The 22,389-nt window shown below is 44.6% G+C and overlaps 1 protein-coding gene across 3 annotated transcripts in view; it reads right to left on the bottom strand.

Moving 5' to 3' along the window:
* Positions 1 to 6,770, bottom strand: part of RGS7 (regulator of G protein signaling 7) — a 304,883-nt gene extending 298,113 nt beyond the window's left edge. For all 3 annotated transcript variants that reach the window (XM_053912996.2, XM_053912997.2, XM_053912998.1), the window contains exons 1-2: positions 6,447 to 6,770; positions 5,311 to 5,435 (exon numbers count right to left, since the gene is read on the bottom strand). In XM_053912996.2, the coding sequence (XP_053768971.1) occupies positions 5,311 to 5,388 (78 nt within the window). In that variant the 5' untranslated portion in view covers positions 5,389 to 5,435; positions 6,447 to 6,770. The remainder of the gene's footprint in view (positions 1 to 5,310; positions 5,436 to 6,446) is intronic.
* Between the last annotated feature and the right edge of the window lie 15,619 nt (positions 6,771 to 22,389).

Below are 22,389 nucleotides of genomic sequence, written 5' to 3'. Positions count from 1 at the left end.
GAAAGGCGCTTTATTGTTTTTAAACAGTTTATTTCCGATTTTCTTTTGTATTGGCTTCAGGAGTAGAGCCTAGTGGTAAGACAGTCATATACTCTACATAGCATTCCCCTCAATATTTCCAGTACCCCACCTGGCACGCAGGGGTGCTTTTAACTAATCTGATTTATACGAGGTACTCTGTTTTGGAATTCTTCAGAAGTGCTAAGACATTTCTCCTTCTCCCATTGCCTGCCGCCCAGCCCAGACCCTAATTCCGAAATCTGAAGGCTAGTGGCTCAGGCCTTTGAGATAATCTATTTGTAAACATCCCTTCCTTGTCTAATGGGGCTTCCTCTTGTTACCCCCTATAAATATTGTTCACTCTACTAACACCCTAAACCCAGACAGATCAAAATAACTAAGGTTCGAAATGTCAAAGGTTATTTTCATAGTGGTGTTTTAATGGGGGGACTACTGACCCCCTCAAGGTTGACCAGATTGGACGATCCCGAGGAAACCAATGTGCTGAATTCACGCAGAAAACGGCAGCGAACGCACCTGTCACGGAGCAGTACTGTCTGCCACACGCGCCACTCAATCTCTTCCAAAGAAGAACCAAGTCACTCCCCTTTCTTGCAGGTGTGTCTGTTTTTACAGAACACACTGAGTTCAGAAAGAGCCTTCGGACACAACGTCCAGGCCAAGTTAGTCAGCATAGGTGGTCTTCTTACTGGGGTGAGAGCTCCCATCGGGCCTCCTTGTAAGAAAGGCCAGTGGTCCCCTCTCTCTCTTCAAGAACAGAGCGGTCTTCATCCTTAGAGACTCACCTTGGCCACTACCTTATATATGGCAACGCATTGGGCCCTGTGGCCCCTAGGATGGCAAGTTTAAAGGCACCTGTCAGTGACTGTACATAACATGCTCAGACAAGGCCGGTATCCGCTCTCTTCCCCAAAAGACATTGTTTTTCTTTTACAAGTAAAAAGAGAGGCATTTAGGGGAAAATCATAGTTCACTCTTGGGTCTTTTTCTTTCTTTAATCCTCCTATGGGATATGCTTATTGGCTTTAGAGAGAGGGCAAGGGAGGAAGAAAGAGCAGGAGAGAAACATCGATCAGCTGGTTGACTCTTGTATGTGCCCTGACCAGGGACCAAACTCACAACCCAGGTATGTGCCCTGACTGGGAGTCACACCTGAGACCTTCCCGTCTACATAGGACAACACTCCAACTAACTGAGCCACATGGGCCAGGGCCACTCTTGAGTCTGTTTTGATAAGAAAAAAAAAAAGGGAAGAAACAAATGGAAGGAGAGTAACTCAATGTAAGATGAAAGAGGAGAGTGAAATGAAAGGAGAATGTCGGGGGAGCAGGAAGGGGAGGGCAGGGGCTTGGTGAACTTCACAGGTTTGCTGTTCCCCAAAACATGTTCATTCCACTCACATGCACAGTGAGGAAAACATTTTCATTTTCTTGTCTGTCAGCTGGAGCATAAGCGATTGCTGCAATCATATCAGAAGTGATTGGTCACCGCAAGCATCCTTGCTAGTAAGAAGCCAGCACTCCAGCCAGCGTAAAATATTGGCCCCGAGGTGCTCTAGAAATTTTGTTTTTCAAACGCAGGAATGTCAGCTTCCGGATGGAAAGTGATGTATCCCGTCTAGTGAGCAACACATGGGCCTGACATCAAATCTGGAACGTGTCTCCCTGAACCTGGGGCCCTTTAGAGCAGATGCCAGCCCCAGCAACGAGGGTTTTGCCCAAAGCAGGTCAGGAATGAGAGTAGTGTGTGAGCCCACAACCCCAAACAAACCTTACTGCTGAATTGTCACCTCTACAAATGTGTCAGACAGTTGTCCGAATCCAAGATGAGTCAGGGCCAGGTGGGCCTCTGATTAAGAAAGTTAACTACATCTAATGTCATTCCCATCGAGGTCCGTCTGAAAGCCCAGGGAGTAAAAGTGATCAAGCCTCGTATTTTAGGAGCTTTTAAAAAAGGTGTTCTCAAGGATGTAAAATGACATAACTACTCTAACTTGATCACTTGCTTGTGAGAAAAGCAACATTATAGATTTTTTTTTAAATGGGTAAGGCAAATATTTGGTCCGCATGGGTTTTTCAAAATGCACCTTTGACATCAAACGAAGCCTCCAGAGATTCTTCACGTGAAGTCAAAAGGCTACTGGCAAGCACCTGAGACCGTCTCACAGGTACCAGCCCTGATCGTGCAGTAGCATCCCTCCTGCCCATATCTATCACTCAGCTCGGCCCACCGTACATTTTACTCCATAACACCACTACGGAACTGTTCACGGAAAAAAATCCCTGGAGTTTTCCTGTTATTTGGAGGAGTTCCTGTAATGCATATGATGCTAACCAAAATAGAGAGGGACAGCAGAGGAACGAAAGAAAATCAAGCATCCAAAGCTCTTTCCTCTGAATTCCACTTTGGCAACCACGCACTCCCGGTTTCCTCTCCCTCACAGGAATATTAAGAGTCATTCACAGCCTACCTGGATAAAATGGAAACAGCACTGACTTATCTTTAGTGTGTAAGTAAGTCATCAGGATCTGGCAGTAAACAAGAGGTTCCTGGGGGCGGGCGGGGGGAGGTGGTTCGTTCAGAATCCACTTCGACAGTGAAGCAGAGGTGGGAAATTGGCACGAATCAATAAAGCGACACTTTCTCTATCCGTTCCCTCCACTGTGACTGAGCAATGTGCTGTGGGACTGAAGTTCTTTTCTAAGCCTTTGATGGGTTTCACGATGAACAAGCATCTGTAACACAGTGCTTACTCTCTCACTCAGATGGAGCAGAGGAACTATCCTGATACATCTGTTCGACCTATGCCCCCTCTCCAAATTAAAATTTGGCCTCTACTGAGAAGATATTAAATGTAAAGACCCCATAAGATAGAAAACAATTAAAAAACAGAGATAAAACTGTCACATGCAATCCATGATGTCATATGATATGGGACCATTTCATATGACACAGGGATGTGTCAAATGACAAATGGTCACACAGGGACCATTTGACTTGGCAAGTGGGAAATGAGAACCAAGGACACTATGGTACTTTATATAAATTATCTGACATTTCTTTTTACTGAACTAAGACATTTTTTCCAATAACTGTTTATCAGGGAAATCTTTTCTGAAAATAAACTCTCTGTGGCATTAACTGTAAACACAAGCTAATAAACGGAGACCACAAAAAATAGCACAACCAGGTCTCAGCTTAACCAGCAAAATGATGACACTTAAAAGGAGGTGTTGCATTCTCTCCCCGAAGTCATCAGAGTCTGTTCATTTACAAGTAGCACGAATGCTACACAATTTATACAGTAAATGCAAAATTAGTAACATGCAGCTCAGATACGCTAAATAACCCAGTAACTACCGTATTTTCGGACCATAAGACGCACCTAGGTTTTAGAGGAAAATCGGAAAACAAATTTTGCTCCACTGCCGCCCACCACCCCCCACCCCAGCGAGCCAGGTAAGCTACATTTGGACTATAAGACACATACCCCCTTTTCCTCCCAAATTTGGGGGTGTATCTTATAGTCCGAAAAATACGGTATTCCCAAACCTCATAACCTTGTTTTAATGTATTTTCATGATAACGGACTAAATAAGACACATGGATTGATGTCATATTATGTCTATTTCTAATCAAGATGACTTAACTGTCCAAGCAATTCAGCCCCAGTCTTTTATGAGGAAACAGCGAGAAAATGTAGAGTTTGACCTTAGCTAAGTACAGTCATCGTACGTCCAAAAGTCCCACTGTCTACAGGACTGTAAGACAGAATTAATAGTTCTCGTATCTTGTATATTATAAAATGCAAACTCACACCAAACAATAAAATGTTATAAACCATCTTAAAACACAAAACTGCTCCCAAATACTTCTCAGAGCCGATTCTATATAGAATGGGCAAATACCCAGTTATTTGAATCACCACAGAAATATAATAGTAATAATTTAGGCTCAAGTTTATTATTTTCTTGCTTTATCCAGATGGGATGCTTTAGGCTAAACAGGCAACTAATCTCTATTTTTTCTTTCCTGTCACACTATATTGCCCCAGACACATAAAACTGTATTCACAGATATACCATATAGGAGTGTGCATAAGCCTAGAGAAAAAAAAAAAAACAGCTAGCACTGGGTCCATATGCCTATGCATCCTCACACTAGCAGTAATAATATTCCCTCAGACACATACTCGTCAGCACCTCTGACTGACCCTGGGCTGCATGGAAGGAAAGCTTTGACCTCGTACGGGTCAAGGAAGCACATAGCACATCTTCATTCACGACTAGTCCTGACCCTGTAGCTGAAAGATCAATGCAAAGGCATCCTGACTTCTCAGCGAGCTCATGCTCACCCAAGTCTTTAAAATTTTCTTGGTTTCAAGGTATGATTTCCTTTTAACCATTGCTAATGTTAACTAGAGAAATCCTTCCCAATAAGCACTACGACTAATACGCTAAAGAAAGAAGCAATCCCAGCATAAACTGCAACAGACAGGACCGGCACAAAAGTTGAATAAAGAACACTGCCTCCTTAATTTCAGTAACATTGTTGATTGGCACCAGAGCGAAGTTACCTAAGCAACCACTCTGAATCATGCGCAATATCTGAATACATCTTTATTATAGGGGCTCGCTATCTACAATTTGGTTGCAGATAGCATTCTCATCAAATGCATAAAACCATCAGATCTGTTTGTGGCAACAACAAAAAAAACACACACAACCTCTGGAATATAAAGATTTATGTACTGGGCATATGGCACTGTAACACAAATACCCATAAGCAAAATTACAAAGATAACGCAAAGTGCAAACTAATTTAGGCTAAAACGAAGAAAAAATGACAACCAGAATTGTTTAGTTAGGAGTAAAACCTTTAAACCATCCGTACATTCACACGCACGTTCATTCACAGTCGCAGCGGAACCGCAAAGTGGTCCATTTTCATTTCTAATGTTAAACATTTATATTACCATCATAACCCAAATGCTTAGGGATAGTATAAGGAAAAGCTTCTAAAAGTTATTAAGGAGGCTATGAAGTCATGTGTGGGGTGCTCCAATTTTCTGCTATTGCTGACCACGGACTGAACTCTGCAGAAGCAGCCGGGAGAAGTGGGAGGACAGAGTTGCCTGTACCTCTACACACTTGAGAACATCAGATCGCCCTCAAGTGCAGTCCTTTTAGTGATCTGGAAACCCATCAGGCCAGAAAGTTGACATCTGAGGAAACCTTTCAAGGGAGCCAGAAGTTCCCCCTTTGTCCAAGAAAGTGAAGAAATTCTTACCTTTCTGTACACCAGCATGTTGGGTGATTCATCCGCCACCCCGTTGCTGGTCTGCCCGTAACTGTTCCCTTGGGCCATGTCACCCACCTGGGCTCGCGCTGGGATGCAGGAATTATCGGTCCGCGCTGCAAAGGGTGAGAGGGGCTTCAGTGAGATGGGAATGGTAGTGCTCGCGGGGGCTGGCTCTCTGGATTCGTCTTCACCACCCACAGCACCCACCCTACAGGGAGCAAGCTTACACGCTGGGGCTGGCCGGAGGAAGCGGCACATGAGCAGCTGTTGGGTTTTGTTTTTTTTTTTTAACTGAATCCGCACCTACAGTAACCCCAGGGAACTGTGAGAAATGACCGTCTTTTGGCTAAAGTCGTCATTGGGCTATGGCTTTACACTGAAGTGATTTTTCTGGATACTCATTTTAAAAAGGGTTTGGCGCTCACCTGGAAAAAAATCCCCACGGTCACCATTTCTACACTACAGAGACTTTTCTCTCCCAATACCTGCACGTCCACTTAATATTTTCCCAAAAGGGCGGAAAGGCGACACCGGGTGCAGCACATTTTGTCCCAAGTGTGTGTCCAGTTCCCCCACAGGCAGGCGCGTGGCGATGCCCTTCCCCGGTACAGGTGTTTCCTCTTCGTCCCCCCGCGGCTCCCACCCACAGCCTGGGTAGCCTCTGCTACTTTCACCTGCCTGCTCTGCCAGCCACTGGTTCCTCTCCTCTCACCTCGCTGTGCTAAGGCGATCAGGACGCAATCGTGCCCAAGCTCTGAAAGAAGGCATCAGGATCTACCCCGGCAACAAGAACTGGTGGGAGTTCAACCCCACCTGAAGGCAATTAGCGCGCTCCCCAAGGGAAGCGACCTAACCGAGAAGCCTCAGAGCAACCATCCAACGGGAGCCAACGAGCAAGCTCCAGCTCCCGGGCTCGGCTCTCGCCGCAGCACAAATGGCAGGCGAGCCTGTGCCCCGCGCCAGCCGCGGCCGCAGGAACCGGGCAGCAGTTTCAGCACCGGGGACCGTGGCAAGCGCGGGGCCCCGGGGGCGGCCGCGCGGCGCAGGGCGGGAGGTGGGTGCGGGGCGGGGGCCTGGATGGCTGGGGTGGCGCCGCCGCCTCCCCTCCCAGCACCCCTATTTACCTCCTCGGCCAAGGTCACGGCCCCGCCGCTTCTCCCTCCCGGGGCAGGCTTGAGTGCAGGCGGTGTCAGCTGGCGGCAAGCAGAGCAGCGAAGCAGGGCAGCTTCATCACACTGGGCGGCTGCGGAATCTGCGCCGTCCCGGCTCCGGCCGCTTAGGCGACCGCCACCCTCGCCGCCACCGTGCACAGGCGGTCCTGCAGCCGCCGCTCGCGTCCGCTCCCCGCGGCCGCCCGGCTGGCCGCCTCCCTCCTCCGCTTCTCCGCCGGGGCGCTGGGACCAGCAGAGCGCGCGCGAGAGCGGAGATGCCCGGCCCGTGCGCGCGACTGGGAGGCGGGGGGAGGGGCGATCACGTGGGCCCCGGCGTCGGAAGGTGCAAGCTCCGAGGGGCTCTGCGCTGCGCGGCCACACCGCCGGGGGCACCCCGGCCTCCCCGGCCTCCCCACCCTCTCCGCCGGGGAGATCAGCCCGCGTTCTCGCGCACCCCGCCCGCCCCGGTGTACGCGCCGCTGAAGGCCTGGAGATCTGAGCTTAACGCCCAGTGGCAGCCGGGAGGGAGGAAAGGCGATGGGTGGATGGATGGATGGATGGATGGATGGAGCCCCATGCAACCAGCTGGCTGCGTTCATCACGTGCCAGGTGACTTTCCTGACAGTACGAGGGAAGCAGTTGACCTATTATCGCTATAGTTAAATAACTAGAACGGACAGACAGTGACAAGCCCTAGGAATGAAAGACATGGTCCCAGAACCAAATGAGTTGTTCAAGCCCATTTGCCCGCGGCTTCCACAGTTTCCTCCCAAGTTGCAGAAGTGCCCTGCCAGCTTGAGGTGAAAATCTTGCCACCTGTGAAACTGAAGGACCACCCCTAATGCCTGGTTTCTCCCTTTGACAGAAGGAGCTCAGAGGAATGTCCTCGCACCCACTACTTTCATGCACCAGCAATTTCAAAGACGGCCTGGGCGCTGATCCCGGGAATTATTCTCCAGGTTGCTGTCACTAACTCTTCCGGAAGGATTAGAACGACTTGAAGGAGAAACACCCGTTTTGCCCCCATTATAGTAAAGAAGCATGTGTCTGGCTTTCGGTGTTTCTTCCTCAGCTGTGGGGACAAGAGAGACAGAAGTTAATCCAGCCAACCCCTTCTTATCTGCCTGGGTCTAAACAGACGAGAACTTACCCATGAGCAAGTCGTCCGTTCCCACCAAACACGTGAGCCCTGGACCCACCCAGGCCTCGCCACGGTTCACTCATGGAACAAATATGTGTCCCACTTTCTGTTCTAAATACCACGGCTAAATCCCAAATGACTGTACATACACCCTACTCTGGCCCATCTCCCTGTTTTCCCCAGTTCCCAAAATGTTTCCACTGCACTCTTAGGAAATGTTGATCATTTTCAGCAAAATTGCCTTTTTTTTTTAACTTCTCTGAATATTTCCTTAACATTCTTGCTCTAGCTGAAACCTACGGTCTTCCCCTTCAGCTCTTCTCTTCCCCTTTGCCCAGTCTACTCCTGGGAAGTTGATGTGGATTGGAGTAAGAAATTTGGAAAGAATAACTGGGCATGCTCACTCAGTTTCACTATTTCCTCTTAAAGAGGAACTGTTAAAGGAAGCAGGCTTCCTTCTTCGCATCTCTAGATAAAGGTTCTACCCCACTGGGGGCCTACCTCGGCTCAGCACTAAGAGATCATTCTTATCAATAAGCAAAAAAAAAAAAAAAAAAAAAGAATAAAACCAACTTTGAATATTTTTAGGCATGGCATGGAAAGAAATTCCCTGCCCCATCGATCAATCACATAAATATTATATCTATGTATAGATATCTATGTAATCTCACTTATATGTGGACTCTAAAGAATAGAATGAACAAATAATACAGAAACAGACACATAGATATGGAGAACAGACGGATGGTTGCCAGAGGGGAGGGGGATGGGAGACTGGGGGGAAAGGTGGAGGGATTGAGAAGGAGAGATTGGTAGTTACAGGATAGTCACAGGGATGTAGAGTACGGCATGGGGAATAGTCAGTAATAGTGGGGTGACTGTGCATGATGCCGAGTGGACGCTGAAGGTATTGTGTGTGAGGGAGGGGACACTTTGTCAAGTATGCGATTGACCACTATGCTGTACACCTACACCTAATGCTAAATGATACTAAATATAAACTGTGATTGAAAAATACAATTTTAAAAACCCCTCTAAAGATACCATGTCCCTCAAAGTAAAAGACACCTTCGAAACGCCTCTGAGGCCCTCGTCACCTGGCACCGCGTTACCTCTTCTGTGCTGCTCTCCCTCTTACTCTCTCTGCTCCAGCCACACTGCTCTCCTTATTCCTTTAAACATCCCAGACATGCTGCCACCACAGGGCATTTGCACTGGCTGCCCCCCCCCGCCCCCCGCCACCAGGATGCCCTTCCCTCAGATTTCACTCTTTCTCTTTCTTCCAATTTTTACTCAAATGGCACCCCCTCAAGGCGGTCTTCTCTATACCTTGTTTAAAGTTATGTAACCCTCCCGCACTCCTATTCTGCCTTCCTTCCTCTGATTTATCTGCTCATCAGAGCACTGATTGTCTTCTAACATACCGAACAACATACTTACTGACTATGTCTATTGTCTGCCTCCTCTGGGAGAAATTAAGTTCTGGGAGCTCAGTGTTATTTTCTCCCCTGTTCACTGTTCTATCCCCAGGGTCTAAAACAGGATCTGATATATAGTTGGCACCTCATAACTGTTTGCTGATTTCTTGAGTAAATAAATCCATGAATATGACACTGTTTGAAAAACTGAGTGGAGTAGAACAAAGCAGTCAACAACTTTGAGCAAAACTGAATTAGCATCAAGTTTCACTGTGGATGAAAATGATCCACTCTTGCGCTGGCTGGTGTGGCTCAGTGGAATGTCTGCGGGCCTGCGGTCACCAGGTGGATTCCCAGTCTGGGGCACAGACCTGGGTTTGGGGCCAGGTCCCCAGTAGGGGGCGCATGAGAGGCAACCACACATTGACGTTTCTCTCCCTTTCTCCTTCCCTCCCCCTCTCTAAAATAAATAAATAAAATCTTAAAAAAAGAAAAAGATCTACTCTTCAAATCTGCTTCCTATGTGTCATAAAGGGGAAGAATAATTTCTTTTCCCACCACACGCCCACTCCATACAGGAATGCTTTGAGAATTAATTAAATGGTAACATGGAGAAAGCATTCTGAATTTCAAAGAGAAAGCATTTTATTAATTTGAGGCTTTTATTGTGTGAAAGAATTGTAAGTGATACAGGGGCAAGTACAAAGATGAGAACAATTTAAAGGAATCTCACTGTGCACAATACTATGTTGGCATTTTATGACATAATTGATTTGAGATTGATATAAGCAGAGTGAAAAAAACACTCAAAGTGGCTCGAGAAATCTTACCCTGAATGAGAGATTTTTCAGAAATACTCAATTCTCAATTATTTCTAGTGCAATGCACTCCTCATTAATGAATTATTTTGTGCTTCTAACATCCTTTTGTCCATTTTATGACCATTTTCCTGCTAATTAGAACTCCTGTATCAAGGTCAGAGGGCCACCAAAAAAAAAAAAAAAAAAAAGGAAAAACTGAAATTCTCCTCACCAGGAGTTTATTATTCTCTTTTTCCTATTGAAATGTTTAAATTCTGATCTAGATTATTCCCAAACTGACACAATTTTTCAATGGTACACACTTTTCAATTAATTGGAGAATTGGTTGAGCATATTATGAGTAAGATGCTATGTGATGTGGGGAAGGGATACAGAAGGCGTTGGGACTGTTCTTGTCCTTTTGGCTTGTGGGAACAGGACTAGAGAAAGCACCACGGCCTCTGAGTTTTAGCCCTGACTCCACTGCTTAAAATCTAAGTCGCACTGTGCAGTGACTTGGCCATTCTAAGCCTCAGGCTCCTTAGTATAAAAACTCATATGATCTGCTGTGTCTCACTCCACTGTGCAAATCTTTTCATTTTAAGGCAAATGATGCATTTGGAAAGACCGTCTAGCGGCAGTCATATTGACCACATCAGGAGAAGCGGTACCCCTGCTGGCCAGGTACCAGCCGCAGCCATAGCTGCAGTAAAAGAAACAGTCTCCCCAACAGGCAGCGTGTGGTGTCTGGAATGCAGTGGACACGCCAGGTGACAGGATCAGAAGGGCACCACAGGAGATGAAAGGTGGTGCCCCTGCAGGAGGGCTGAGTGTGGCAACAACAGGTCATATCGGGACCTTTCAGCAGATGGCAGAGCTGATGTCAGGGTGAACGGGGACAGAGTTCCAGCAGCTGGACAGGCGTCCATTTGTTCATGATCTCAGAAGGTGGAAAAACACAAGCAACTCACTTCTTACTCAGTTTCCAAATTCTTAGTCATGAATAGTCTTCAAACTGGAAATGAGAGAAGACTTGATTGCAAGAATAAGGTAATAAAAATGGAAGGGACACCCCTCAAAATAACAAGTGAAGAAACTGGGCCTCAATGAAATAAACTGATTTTCGCAAGTTCACACAGCTCAGCAGAGGTAGAGCCAGGACTTCCACCCCAGTCTCTAGGTCCCGGATCTGATGCTTCTCACATTGTGTGATGGTGCCTTTAAGAGCCAGCCGAGACGCGGGGTAAGGGAAGAGGGAGTGAAAGGGCACTCGATTGTTGTAAAGAGTTTGTCTCCAGAGCAGGATCACTTCCAGCCACTGGCACTGAGAGAGTTTGGGAATGAAATTATCAGGAACATTTAAAGCATAGTAGAGGAAAGAAGGCAGCAGAATACAGCCAGTTCGTGAAAGCAAGGGAGAAGATGGATGTAAAAACTGAATTGGTACCCAGATCCTGCCAATGGGAAAGTTCTGCAATGGTTCAACATGTGTTTACTGAGCTCCTACAACGAACCAGGCATCATGCTAGCCTCTGCGGAATGGACCTTTCCCAAGACATGGCCAGTAGAGGAAAGAAACGGGCAACTCACGCCAGTACCCTGTGTTCACTGCATGTGAATACAGCATGTTAGGGAAGCACAGAGATGAGAGTCAAGGACATTTGATCAGGGTCCTTAAAACTCATAACACTGTCCCAGATGGACACAGAGGAGGAACAGCCCAGCAGCATTTCAGGTGGGCGGAAGGACACGTGCTGAATCACAGAAACGTGATTGAAGTCAAAGGTCTGATGAACAGCAAAGAGTTTGGGGTGGCTGGTTCCAATGAGAAGCAGTGACTTTGGTGGAAAGGAAGCTGGTATGTAAATAAATTGGGGCCAGATTGTGAAGAACCTATAGCAATCAGAAAGTCAATGATTTTTGAAAACTTAAAGAGAAATGTGGTTTTTCGTTTGTTTGTTTAATTGAATTTATCAGGGTGACACTGGTTCGCAAAACCATACAGATTTCTAGTCTACAACTCAACAAAACATCATCTGCACGCTGCACGGTGTGCCCCTCCCCCCGAGCAAATTTTCCCTCCATCCCTATTCCCCCCCCTGCCCACCTCCATCTACCCCCACCCTCCTTTTCCACACCCCCGCTGCTGTCGCCACACTGTTGTCTGTGTCTGTGTGTGATGTATATTTGTTTTTGGTTAATCCCTTCACCCTCCTGCATTCACTCCCCCAAACCACCTCCCCTGGGACAGCCATCAGTCTGCGATCACAGGAAGCCGCCCACACGTCACACTAGTGGGAGCCTCGTTTCCTCTGTGAACACGGTCTCTATAACACCAAGGGAGGGCTGCGTGAAGGCAATATGTATTATTCAACGAGGCGCCCGACAGTTTCTTTTGTGACAGCTTTATAGACATGATGGTACGACGGGGGTTCGAACTGGATTCGTAACAAACTGAAGAGGGTCACAAGAAAAAAAAAGAGCACTGAGCAGCTGGCCAGGGCTCACAGAAAGGAGGACTACAGAGGGAACAGGCGGCAGAGCTCTGACCTTAGGACCTGCCTGGTCTCACCGAGCTTGTGCACAAAGAGCCCACTTCTGCAATTTATCAGTGACCCAAACCGTGGGAAATAGTTAATGCCCTGGAAAATGGCAGAGGGACCCAAGGAGATCCAGACGGGCTGAAAAGGTGGACCGAACCAAGTACGGTGACATTGAGCGAGGATAAAAGTTAAGCCTTATGTCTCGATGAGAAGGTTGGATTAGCACTAAGTAGAGGATGAATAAAATAGGACCGAACATCAGTTCAAATAAAAGAGACATTTGGTTTTTGTTTGTTTTATTTGTGGTTAAAAGCAAACTCAGTATTGTTCAAAAAAAGCACGCCTCTGCCCAAAAAGGGTGATGCAACCGCAAATTGCTTTGCTAGAAAGACAGTGATGAAGAACTGTGCATTAAATAGATGGGAGTGCAGAAACTGGGCCTGTCACAGCACTGCTCTGTGCAGACACTTCTAGAATGTTCTGGATGCCACCTACCAAGGACATAGACCTCCAGGATCAACCCTTTCTTTATATTCGGCTTTGAGATCTGTCAGCACAGAGATTTTGCCCTTTTTCACTACTTACTGCACCCTAATGTACACCCAGTCCCCAGGGTAGTGCCGGGCACTGAAGTATTCTTTGAAGGACTAAATAAACCTGGAGGAAAGCAGTACAGGTTATAAAGCTGCTCAAAGCCACTCTGATGCCTGGAAGACATAGACACTTTGACCATGAAAGAAAAGACTTGGGTGATTTGTGATAATTACCTTAAAATGTTAAAGGACTCTCATGTGGAAAAAGAATCAAACATAATCTTTCAAGCCCCAGACAAATTTAAATTTAATTGGTAGAAGTTTCAGGCAGATAGATTTTGGCTCAGTACAAGGATGTGCTTTCTAACAATCCGGGCTTTTCAGAACAGCCTTAAGGGGAAGGGGAGCTGCTTGCCCGTGGTGGTGTCTGAGGCCATGCCCATGACCCTGGTCTGAAAGGTTATTGAAGAGACTGTTGTTACATTGAGGATGCTGGTCGAGGTGACAAAAGATACTGCCCATCCATGTTTTTTGACTCCAAAATTAGATGGCATAGAAGGAAGTGCTTTGAAAATTGAATGCTACCATTCTCCTATGAAGATTTAAAATGGTTTTCATCTAAATGGAGACAAGATTGGCATGAAATAATAAAAATGACAGAGAAGTAGATACCGATGACAAGTTCTTTTGTTGAGTTCAATGGGGCTTCTGGGGTGCCAGGTGACACCCAATGCAGGAGAGGTCTCACTTAGCTTTGAACCTTGGGCAGAGAGAAAGGGGGCAGACTGCTCGTTGCTGAAGTATAACTGTGGGGAGAGCTGAACACCCAGAAATATTTATTACCTATTGTCATGAGGCTGTCTTCACCACACAGTTGTCCTAACTGTAGCTGCCAGTCAGCCGCTGATAGGTCCTCAGGAGATGCTAATTTTATCATGTCCAGGGAAAGAAGGCAGCTGCTCACCCCAAGTCAGGATCTCACTTTGTAATCCTCTTATTCTCCTTTTTTTTTGCTTCTTCCTCAGCTCTACTTACAAATATTTTCTAGCTTTTCTAAAGAACCAAGCATTAGCACTGCTGAATTTCTACCAACCCAACTTGTTTCATAAAAAAAAGAAATGGTCGAAGAAAAACAAAAGGTGAAGAAACTAAAAGTCTTATTTAAATTACTTAATGCACTTTTGTAACTTGTAGGAAAACATTTCAGAACTTGACCTTACGATAGTTATGTCCACCAGCTTCAAATATTATAGGGAGAATAGAATGCTGGCATTGAAGGACTATATGGCAAGCTACAGTGAGAATTTAGCCACCTGGATTACATTTTCCTCTGAGTCATTAAGCTTTCCTACCACGGTAATTTAACCACTTCCTCTGCAGCTTTTAATCCACTTAACACAGGGTGTTTCCAATTGTCCTTAAACATTCAACTCTTAGAATTATTTTTCTTTCTTATCATGGCTTCTTTCAGGGATCACTTCTCAAGGCATGAAAATGAATGTTATTTACCTTTGACAAGTAGAGCCCATTAACTAGATATTTGGAAAACAAGGTTTTTCCAAGTTTCTCAGTGTAGCCATGGCCACCCAGGAGCCCCACCCCACCACCCAGAGCAGCAGGCCAAGGCACCCAAGCTGTCTCAGATTCTGATCCTTTTCAGCTCCCCAAACACCATCATTCTCATCATATATTTTTGCAAAACCTTCTGGGGTTCCTGCCATCTGTCATGAGACGAGTATGCCCAGAGAGCCGCTGCCCCCTTGGCAAGGGGTGCAGAATAAGAGACACAGGGGACACACCTGGTCAAACCCAGCCATGTCCAACCAGACCCCCACAGAGCCACAGATGACCCACAGACCCATGGGCAAAATTTCCTTGGTATGAACCACTGCCATCTGGGAGTTGTTTGTTGTCACAGGGAAAGCCGCTACCAAAAAAAAAGGAGTTAAGAAATATAAAGTTTATTTCCTTGCATATACATAAAATATATTTGCAAGACGATACAAGAATCTAATGACACGGGAGGACGACGGGGAGGTAAATTGGGCGGCTGAGTGGGGAGGCAGTGTGGAGGATAGCAGTCTATACATTTTTAACCGTAAACTATGAGGATGAATTGCATATTCAGAACATTATGTTAAAAAACAGTCATTTTCAGGAATTCTGCTGAGTTAAATAGGTTTTATCCATTTGAATTACGCACAACATATGGCAGAATTAATCCAAGAAGCTAACATAAGGAAAAAGCAATTGGCTGGTAGGATAAGTGGAGATTTATGTAGCTATCTCGCAAGAGGCCTTTTGATGGGGTAGAAAGATACTGGAATAGCTCCCTCTTTTGTTTCCAACCTCTCCACCAATCACAAGCCAGCTATGTATCTTTTGTTAAGCCATTTAACTGCTTTGGGACTAGTATCTTTATTTGTTAAAGGAACAGGAGTTTTAGATGACTCCTAAAACAGTAATTGGCCAGTTTTTTAACATTATTCTATTGATGACTAAGTGATTGGAAGAAAATTATCACAAAATCCATTTTAAATGAGGAGCTTAAGTCAACCTGTAAAAATTTTTAAATATTTATCCTAGTTTCAGGAAGAAACTTGAATATGATAAAAATGTTGTATTTTCTTTAGATTAGGAATTGACTTGTGTCACATTTTTTCCTGCAAATTTATCAGAACTAATTATCTCAAAATCATCAACAAGCCAATGGAAATTATGCATTTGATATACAGCATAACAGGTGATAATGAATTTTATACGTGCCGGTTTCTAAGTAACTTTTAGCTTTAGACATCGAGCAACAAAAAGGTTAAAATCACAAAGGGAAGGCAATCTTTCTGAGTCTCTCTTCACTCTCCAGGAACTCTTGCATTTACTCGTAGACTCCCATAACTCTGACGCTGAAAACTTTTTTCACGGCAAGAGTATTACAACCAGACATTAACCCTAAGCCAAGAGCCGTTTCTGTCTCTTAGACGTATGCTTTCTCCTAAAGAAAGACACCAGAGAAGAGTGTTTCCATGGGTTAAATCAGTGGCAGAGGGATGGAAGAGAAGCAAGGAACACTAAATTCACTTCTTTTTACTCAGGGGAAGTCACACTGGGTCTCAGGCCAGGCATTGCACTAGACTCATCTCCTGGCCCTGTGCGTAACCACAACCAAGTTGTCGCGATTGATGAGCAGAGCTAGCCTTACCTGCACTTAGAGAAATCTGAAGAACTACAGAGTACTAGGGATGTTGTCATTACAGTGCTTTTCCTTTGCATCACTCACCTTTAAAAGTTTCTATACGATAAACGTCTCTAGGAGGAGTTACCTATGGAGGAACAGGAAAGTTTGCCGAGCTCTCTCACAGTAGGTTTGCTTCTCCAGGTTGAGTCTGGTCCCTTCTCCAAAGTACCATTTTACTGCTACCTTCAAAGTCCCCCCAAATTCACTAAGATCATGTCATTAGGATTAACTACTAATCCGTTATGAGTTATTTTCTGGTACCCATCCTAGATCCAGACCAAAGCAATTCTATATATACTCAAACAACATTATTATTATAGTTTAAGGGTATTTCATATCATAAGCAAAAAGAATGGGGTATCATACCTTTTACAGTCCGTCATTCATTTTGTGTGATGAAATTTTAAGTTATTTTAATATCTATTCCATGCTTTACCTATTTCATTCTTTTTTCATTCTTGACAGTGTTTGTTAAACTCATTCTAGGATTGCTTTCCTTTCTTTTGAAGTCAGCTATTTCAACATTCATGCTAAGTTAAAATATCTCCTTGCTCTCTGTTTCTTAGGAAAAGCAGAGGTCTTCTTGAAGACATCCCACATCAATCTTTTCCACTTCAAGAAAAGGCAACTCATGTGTCTGTTGCCAGGTAGAATAGAGTAGTTTGCAGCAGACCAATAGTCCCTATGAAAATGACTAGAAAAATTCAATATTTAAAAAAAATTTTAACAGCATGATAATACAAATACAGTTGCCAATGGAGAAAGGATGAGAGGAACCAACATTCTGAAAAAAGTGAAAAACTGCAGAAAGAAAAGCTGATGTTTGGTACCTTATAACTGAGGGCATATGTCAATTCTAGTTGCAAGTCAAAAGGCTAATAATTTGGGCTTTTCCCAAGCAAATGGCTGCAGCTGGAGGACAGAATCAGAAAAAACAAAATGATGTGAGTCTCACAGGACTAGAGAGACAACACAGGAAAGCTGAGGAGGCAACATTTCAGTGAGTAGGAAAGGGTGGAAGCTGAGTCTGGTGGAGAGCCACTTTTTCCTCCAGGAATTTGCTTATTTCTAAAGCTGCTGTCTACAAACCTGAGCAGAAATTCCCTGAAATTCAGAGTAGTGCTTTTTGTTTTACTGCAATGTTAACATAAGAATTAGAGTTCAACATTTGCTAGGGGGAAGGTCCCCAGGAACGTATCAGCATCTCAGAAGGAAGCACTGAAAATCTACATCTTAGGATTTGGGATGAGCCAGACGTAAACAGAGCCAAAGATAAAACAGAGAGTTGACTCAGCACAGTCTCTGATTGGAATAAAATTACAAGCCCCCTCTCTATCAGCCCAGCAGAGGAAATGTAAAGGCTCACTGGAAAAATATTAACCGGAGCCTCTCAATTTTTTGTATACAATGTCTACCATTTAATTAAAAATTATTAAATATGCCAAGCCAGAGAAACATATTTTTAAAGAGACAATAAACAGACCCAAGGTGATCAAGATAGTTAGTTGGAAATTAAGGATTTCAAAGTAATTATGATGCACATGGTCAAGAACATAAAGTCAAAAATGAAGAAAAAAGACTTAAAGATGGAGACCTTCATCAGAGTTGTCATTTATTTCATCTATAAATTCTATAGCATAAAAATATAACTGAATTTAAAAATCAAGTAGACATTTTAGCATCAATTTTGACAAAGCAGAAGACAGGATTAGTGAACTGGAAGATATGTTAGCAGGAAATAATTTAAAAGAAGCATTTGAATAAAAATGAATAGAAAATACAGAAAAGAGTGAAAAAGATCATGGGGTAAAATGAAGAGTTGCAACGTACATATAAAAGAAGGAAAAAAAGTAGAGGCAATATTTACATTTAAAAATGTATGAGAATTTTCCAAAGTTAATCAAAGACATCAGCCACAGATCAACCACTAACCTAGAATTCTGTCTCCAACAAAGTTGATTTTTAATGTGAAAGATAAATGAAGACTTTCTTATACAGACAGTAATTGCAGAAATTTCTCATTGGTAGCCTTGCCTTGCAAGAAATGTTCAATGAAGTTCTCCAGAGAGAAGAATTATATTAAAAAAGCACTGCAAACCACAAGTTAAATAAATCAAATAAGATATAAGCACATTAGAGTAAAGCTGTTCAATATGAAAGATAAAGAAAAAAACCTTAAAATCCACAAAAAAATGACACATCACTTTAAAATGACAACTGAATTCTCAACAAAAGTGATGGAAGCAGCAGATAAGAAAATGATACTTTTAAGGTGCTAAAGAAAATAACTTCCAACTTAGAATTATTTTTTAAATATATTTATTGATTATGCTATTACAGTTGTCCCATTTACCCCCCGACTCCACTCCATCCTGCCCTCCCCCTCCCTCCCACATTCCCCCCTATAGTTCATGTCCATGGGTCATACTTATAAGTTCTTTGGCTTCTACATTTCCTACACTATTCTGACCCTCCCCCTGTCTATTTTCCACCTAACATCTATGCTACTTATTCTCTGTACCTTTCCCCCCCTCTCCCCCTCCCACTCCCCTATTGACACCCCTCCATGTGATCTCCATCTCTATGGTTCTGTTCCTGTTCTAGTTGTTTGCCTAGTTTGCTCTTGTTTTTGTTTTAGGTGTGGTCGTTAATAACTGTGAGTTTGCTGTCATTTTTACGGTTCCTATTTTTGATCTTCTTTTTCTTAGGTAACTCCCTCTAACATTTCATATAATAAGGGCTTGGTGATGATGAACTTCTTTAACTTGACCTTATCTGAGAAGCACTTTATCTTCCCTTCCATTCTAAATGATAGCTTTGCTGGATACAGTAATCTTGGATGTAGGTCCTTGCCTTTAATCTTGGGTATGTTCCTCCTTGGGTCCAGCTTCTTTGGGACTCTCTGAGCTTCCTGGACTTCCTGGAAGTCTATTTCCTTTGCCAGATTAGGGAAGTTCTCCTTCATTATTTGTTCAAATAAGTTTTCAATTTTTTGTTCTTCCTCTTCTCCTTCTGGCACCCTTATAATTCGGATGTTGGAACGTTTTGAGATGTCCTGGAGGTTCCTATGCCTCTCCTCATTTTTCCGAGTTCTTGTTTCTTCATTCTTTTCTGGTTGGATGTTTGTTTCTTCCTTCTGGTCCACACCGTTGATTTGAGTCCCAGCTTCCTTTGCATCACTATTGGTTCCCTGTACATTTTCCTTTGTTTCTATTTGCATAGGCTTCATTTTTTCATCTACTTTTCGAACAGATTCAACCAATTCTGTGAGCATATTGATAACCAGTGCTTTGAACTGTGCATCCGATAGGTTGGCTATCTCTTCGTCGCTTAGTTGTATTTTTTCTGGAGCTTTGAAGTGTTCTGTCATTTGGGCCTTTTTTTTTTTTTTTTTTTTTTTGGTCTTGGCACTTCTGTTACTTTAAGGGGCGGAGCCTTAGGTGTTCACCGGGGCGGGGTAACGCTTGTCGCTGTGCTGTGACGCTGTACGTGGGGGAGGGGCCGAGAGGGAGCAATGGCGCCTGCCTCACTCTCCTCCGGATTTCAGTCTTTCACTCCGATACCCACAATCAAACTGGGCCCCTCTGGTGCTGGTTCCCCAGTGGGTGGGCTTGTGCACACTCTAGGCCCCTGTGGGTCTCTCCAACCACCTCTCCCATGAGGCTGGGAGTCTCTCCTGCTGCTGCCCCAACCCCCACGGGCGCTTTCAATCAGAGGCTTGAGGCTTTATTTCCCGGAGCTGGAGCCCTGGGCTGCGCGGTCTGCTTCGCTCCCCGCCGTTTGCCCGGTTTATCTGTGTGCGAATGTGGGGCCCCGGGGTGCCACCCACTGCTCTGCCTGCCCCGCTCTCCGACACTCTGAGTCCGGCCCTCTCGGTTTATCTGCACAAGTGTAGGGTTGCAGGGTCTGCTAGTGCTCGGACTGCCTGCCCCGTTCGTCCCACACTCCGCCAGTCTCAGTCCCGCCACGGCCACGTGAGTCCTCTCCACCCTGGTGCCTGTCTCCGCCCCTCCTACCGGTCTGGATGAATGTTTATTTTGTATTTCCTTGGTGTTGGACCCCCTTGCCATTTGATTTTCTGTCAGTTCTGGTTGTGCGAGGAGGCGCAGTGTGTCTACCTACGCTGCCATCTTGGTTCTCCCCCAACTTAGAATTCTTTAACCACTGGAAATATCCATTAAAAATATTAAAGACATTTCCAGAAAAAAAAAACAACCTAAAGAATTTGTTGCCAGGAAAGTTGCAAAAGAAAAAAGTGAAGAGCACTAAAAAGGACAAAGATGTGAATAAAAATAAATATTCACTTTAAAATTTTTTTTCTAATATTTAAAATACATGTAGAATTAAAATGCCTGCCAAAAGTAACAAAGTGTTGAATGGGAGTTACGATGTTCTGAAGTTCTAACATTGCTGGGTAAGTGGTAAAAACAATCATTTGTATTGGACTATGATAAATCAAGGATACATGATGTAATGTTTTTAATTAGTTAATAATTGATCATGAATAAATGAGCCACACTTGCAGTCGGATCCTAGGCCTGCTGTTTCAGCAGAGCAGCCCCTGAGGCTGCAGAGGGTGGGAATCTTTAAACTGCCACAGAGGGTCTCTGACTTGCACGGTATTCCTTAAGTTGGCAATTAACGACCCTGGACTTATTGTTCATATATTTGGCAAGATCTGTAGTCCTCCCCAAATTGTTCACCTCACAGCACAACTTCTGTAATTATTCCTTTCGCTTGTCCTTGTGAGGAATCTCCAGATAGGATGCTGGAACCGTTGTGCCATGGAACGGTCAGGTGAAGGAAAGAAGGAAGAAGAAGGTACCTGCTGGCTCTCTCCATCTTTTGTCTCTTATCAGTCCAATTTCACCACATGGAACATTGACTCGCTGTAGTTCCAGGCTATGGGAAGCTGTTGGGGAAACCGACCTCCCAGTATCGTACTTCATCTGCGTCCAAAGTGGTGGGAGAAGCCAGCATCTCAGGCCAGGCTTAGAGGCCAGAGAGGCACTGGGGACAGTGGAGGCTGCCAGAGCTTTGCTTGTCCCCAGCAGTGTCATACACTGCCATCAGGGTTGATGGTCACAGTGACAGCAGTGTGGGTTTTCCATTCAGCAAGTGGCCAAGTGCTTGGTAGGGGCCAAGCAAATCTGGGGAGATGTAAAAATTGGGACCAACACGTATACCAGTTCGATAACTGTCTACTAAACATCTCATATGTTTGGCATGTCCAACACTGAAGTCATTCTGTTATCAAACTTACCTCTTCTCCTCCTCTGCTCCCCACCTGAGTGAATAACAGCACCACTCCCTCTCTTACCAAGATGTAAACCTAGTTGTCATAGATGACACTTTCTCTCCCAAAAACCAATCCTCATGTCTATTCAACTTCCGCCTTTTTAATATGGCAATCCGCTCTCTCTACCGTGTCCCTCCTACCTTAGTTCAAGTGTGTATCATGTCTTGCCTGGAAAATTACAATAGTCTCTTAGCTGGTTTCATTGTCTTTGATCTAATCCACTCCCCAAACCATGGTATGAAGTGGTGAACGTGAAGTATGGGTGAAGAGCACACAGTCCAGGATCTGGCTGAGTTCAGTTTGAAACTAGCTCAGTCTCCTGCTGCTTTTAGTTCAGCCTTGTGCACTGAAGTAGGATCTCTAAAGTGAAGGAATACCATCCACGTCTCAATCTCTCTGGAGGACTGTGGAGGAGTGAAGTGTTTTAGAGGTAGAAACCTTTCCTGGTGTTTGAGTTGTGTTGCCTCCTGGACAAGGAGGTGTTGGTCACGGTCTTTTCTTGCAGAAGTTTAAAACGTACCACGCGTGCAGACATTATTTCTACTATCAAAAGTGCTGCCTTTCATAGCCTTCGGCTCTTCTTTTTAGGTCACTGACGTGGCTGTCTGTTTCTGACTCAGGCTCGCTCTAGGACCTAGGGATTACTGACAGCCCATGGAAAAGTGACAATTCAGGCAAATCCAAATGCGTGCAATAACTTAAGCTGCTGTCCTTTCTGCTGTGAGTGCCTGGCTGAGGAGGTGAAGAGATGGCAAGAACAAATAAAATGACTGAAGTCATTTTAGATTGCATTTTATTTAAGAGATTCATAGGGGAAAAGCCAGTTGAAAGTCACGTTGAAGGAGCTGAAGGCGCGTGCCTGGGCACTGCGCCCGACAAATGGGGCAGAGAGAATGGCTGGCACAAAGGTCGTGTAAGGAAGAACATGATTTAGGATCAGACAGGGA

The sequence above is a fragment of the Desmodus rotundus genome, chromosome 10, assembly GCF_022682495.2.
Source record: "Desmodus rotundus isolate HL8 chromosome 10, HLdesRot8A.1, whole genome shotgun sequence".
Classification (NCBI taxonomy): Eukaryota; Metazoa; Chordata; class Mammalia; order Chiroptera; family Phyllostomidae; genus Desmodus; species Desmodus rotundus.
Note: the sequence above shows the minus strand (reverse complement) of the source record. Positions and strands in the feature narration are given on the sequence as shown.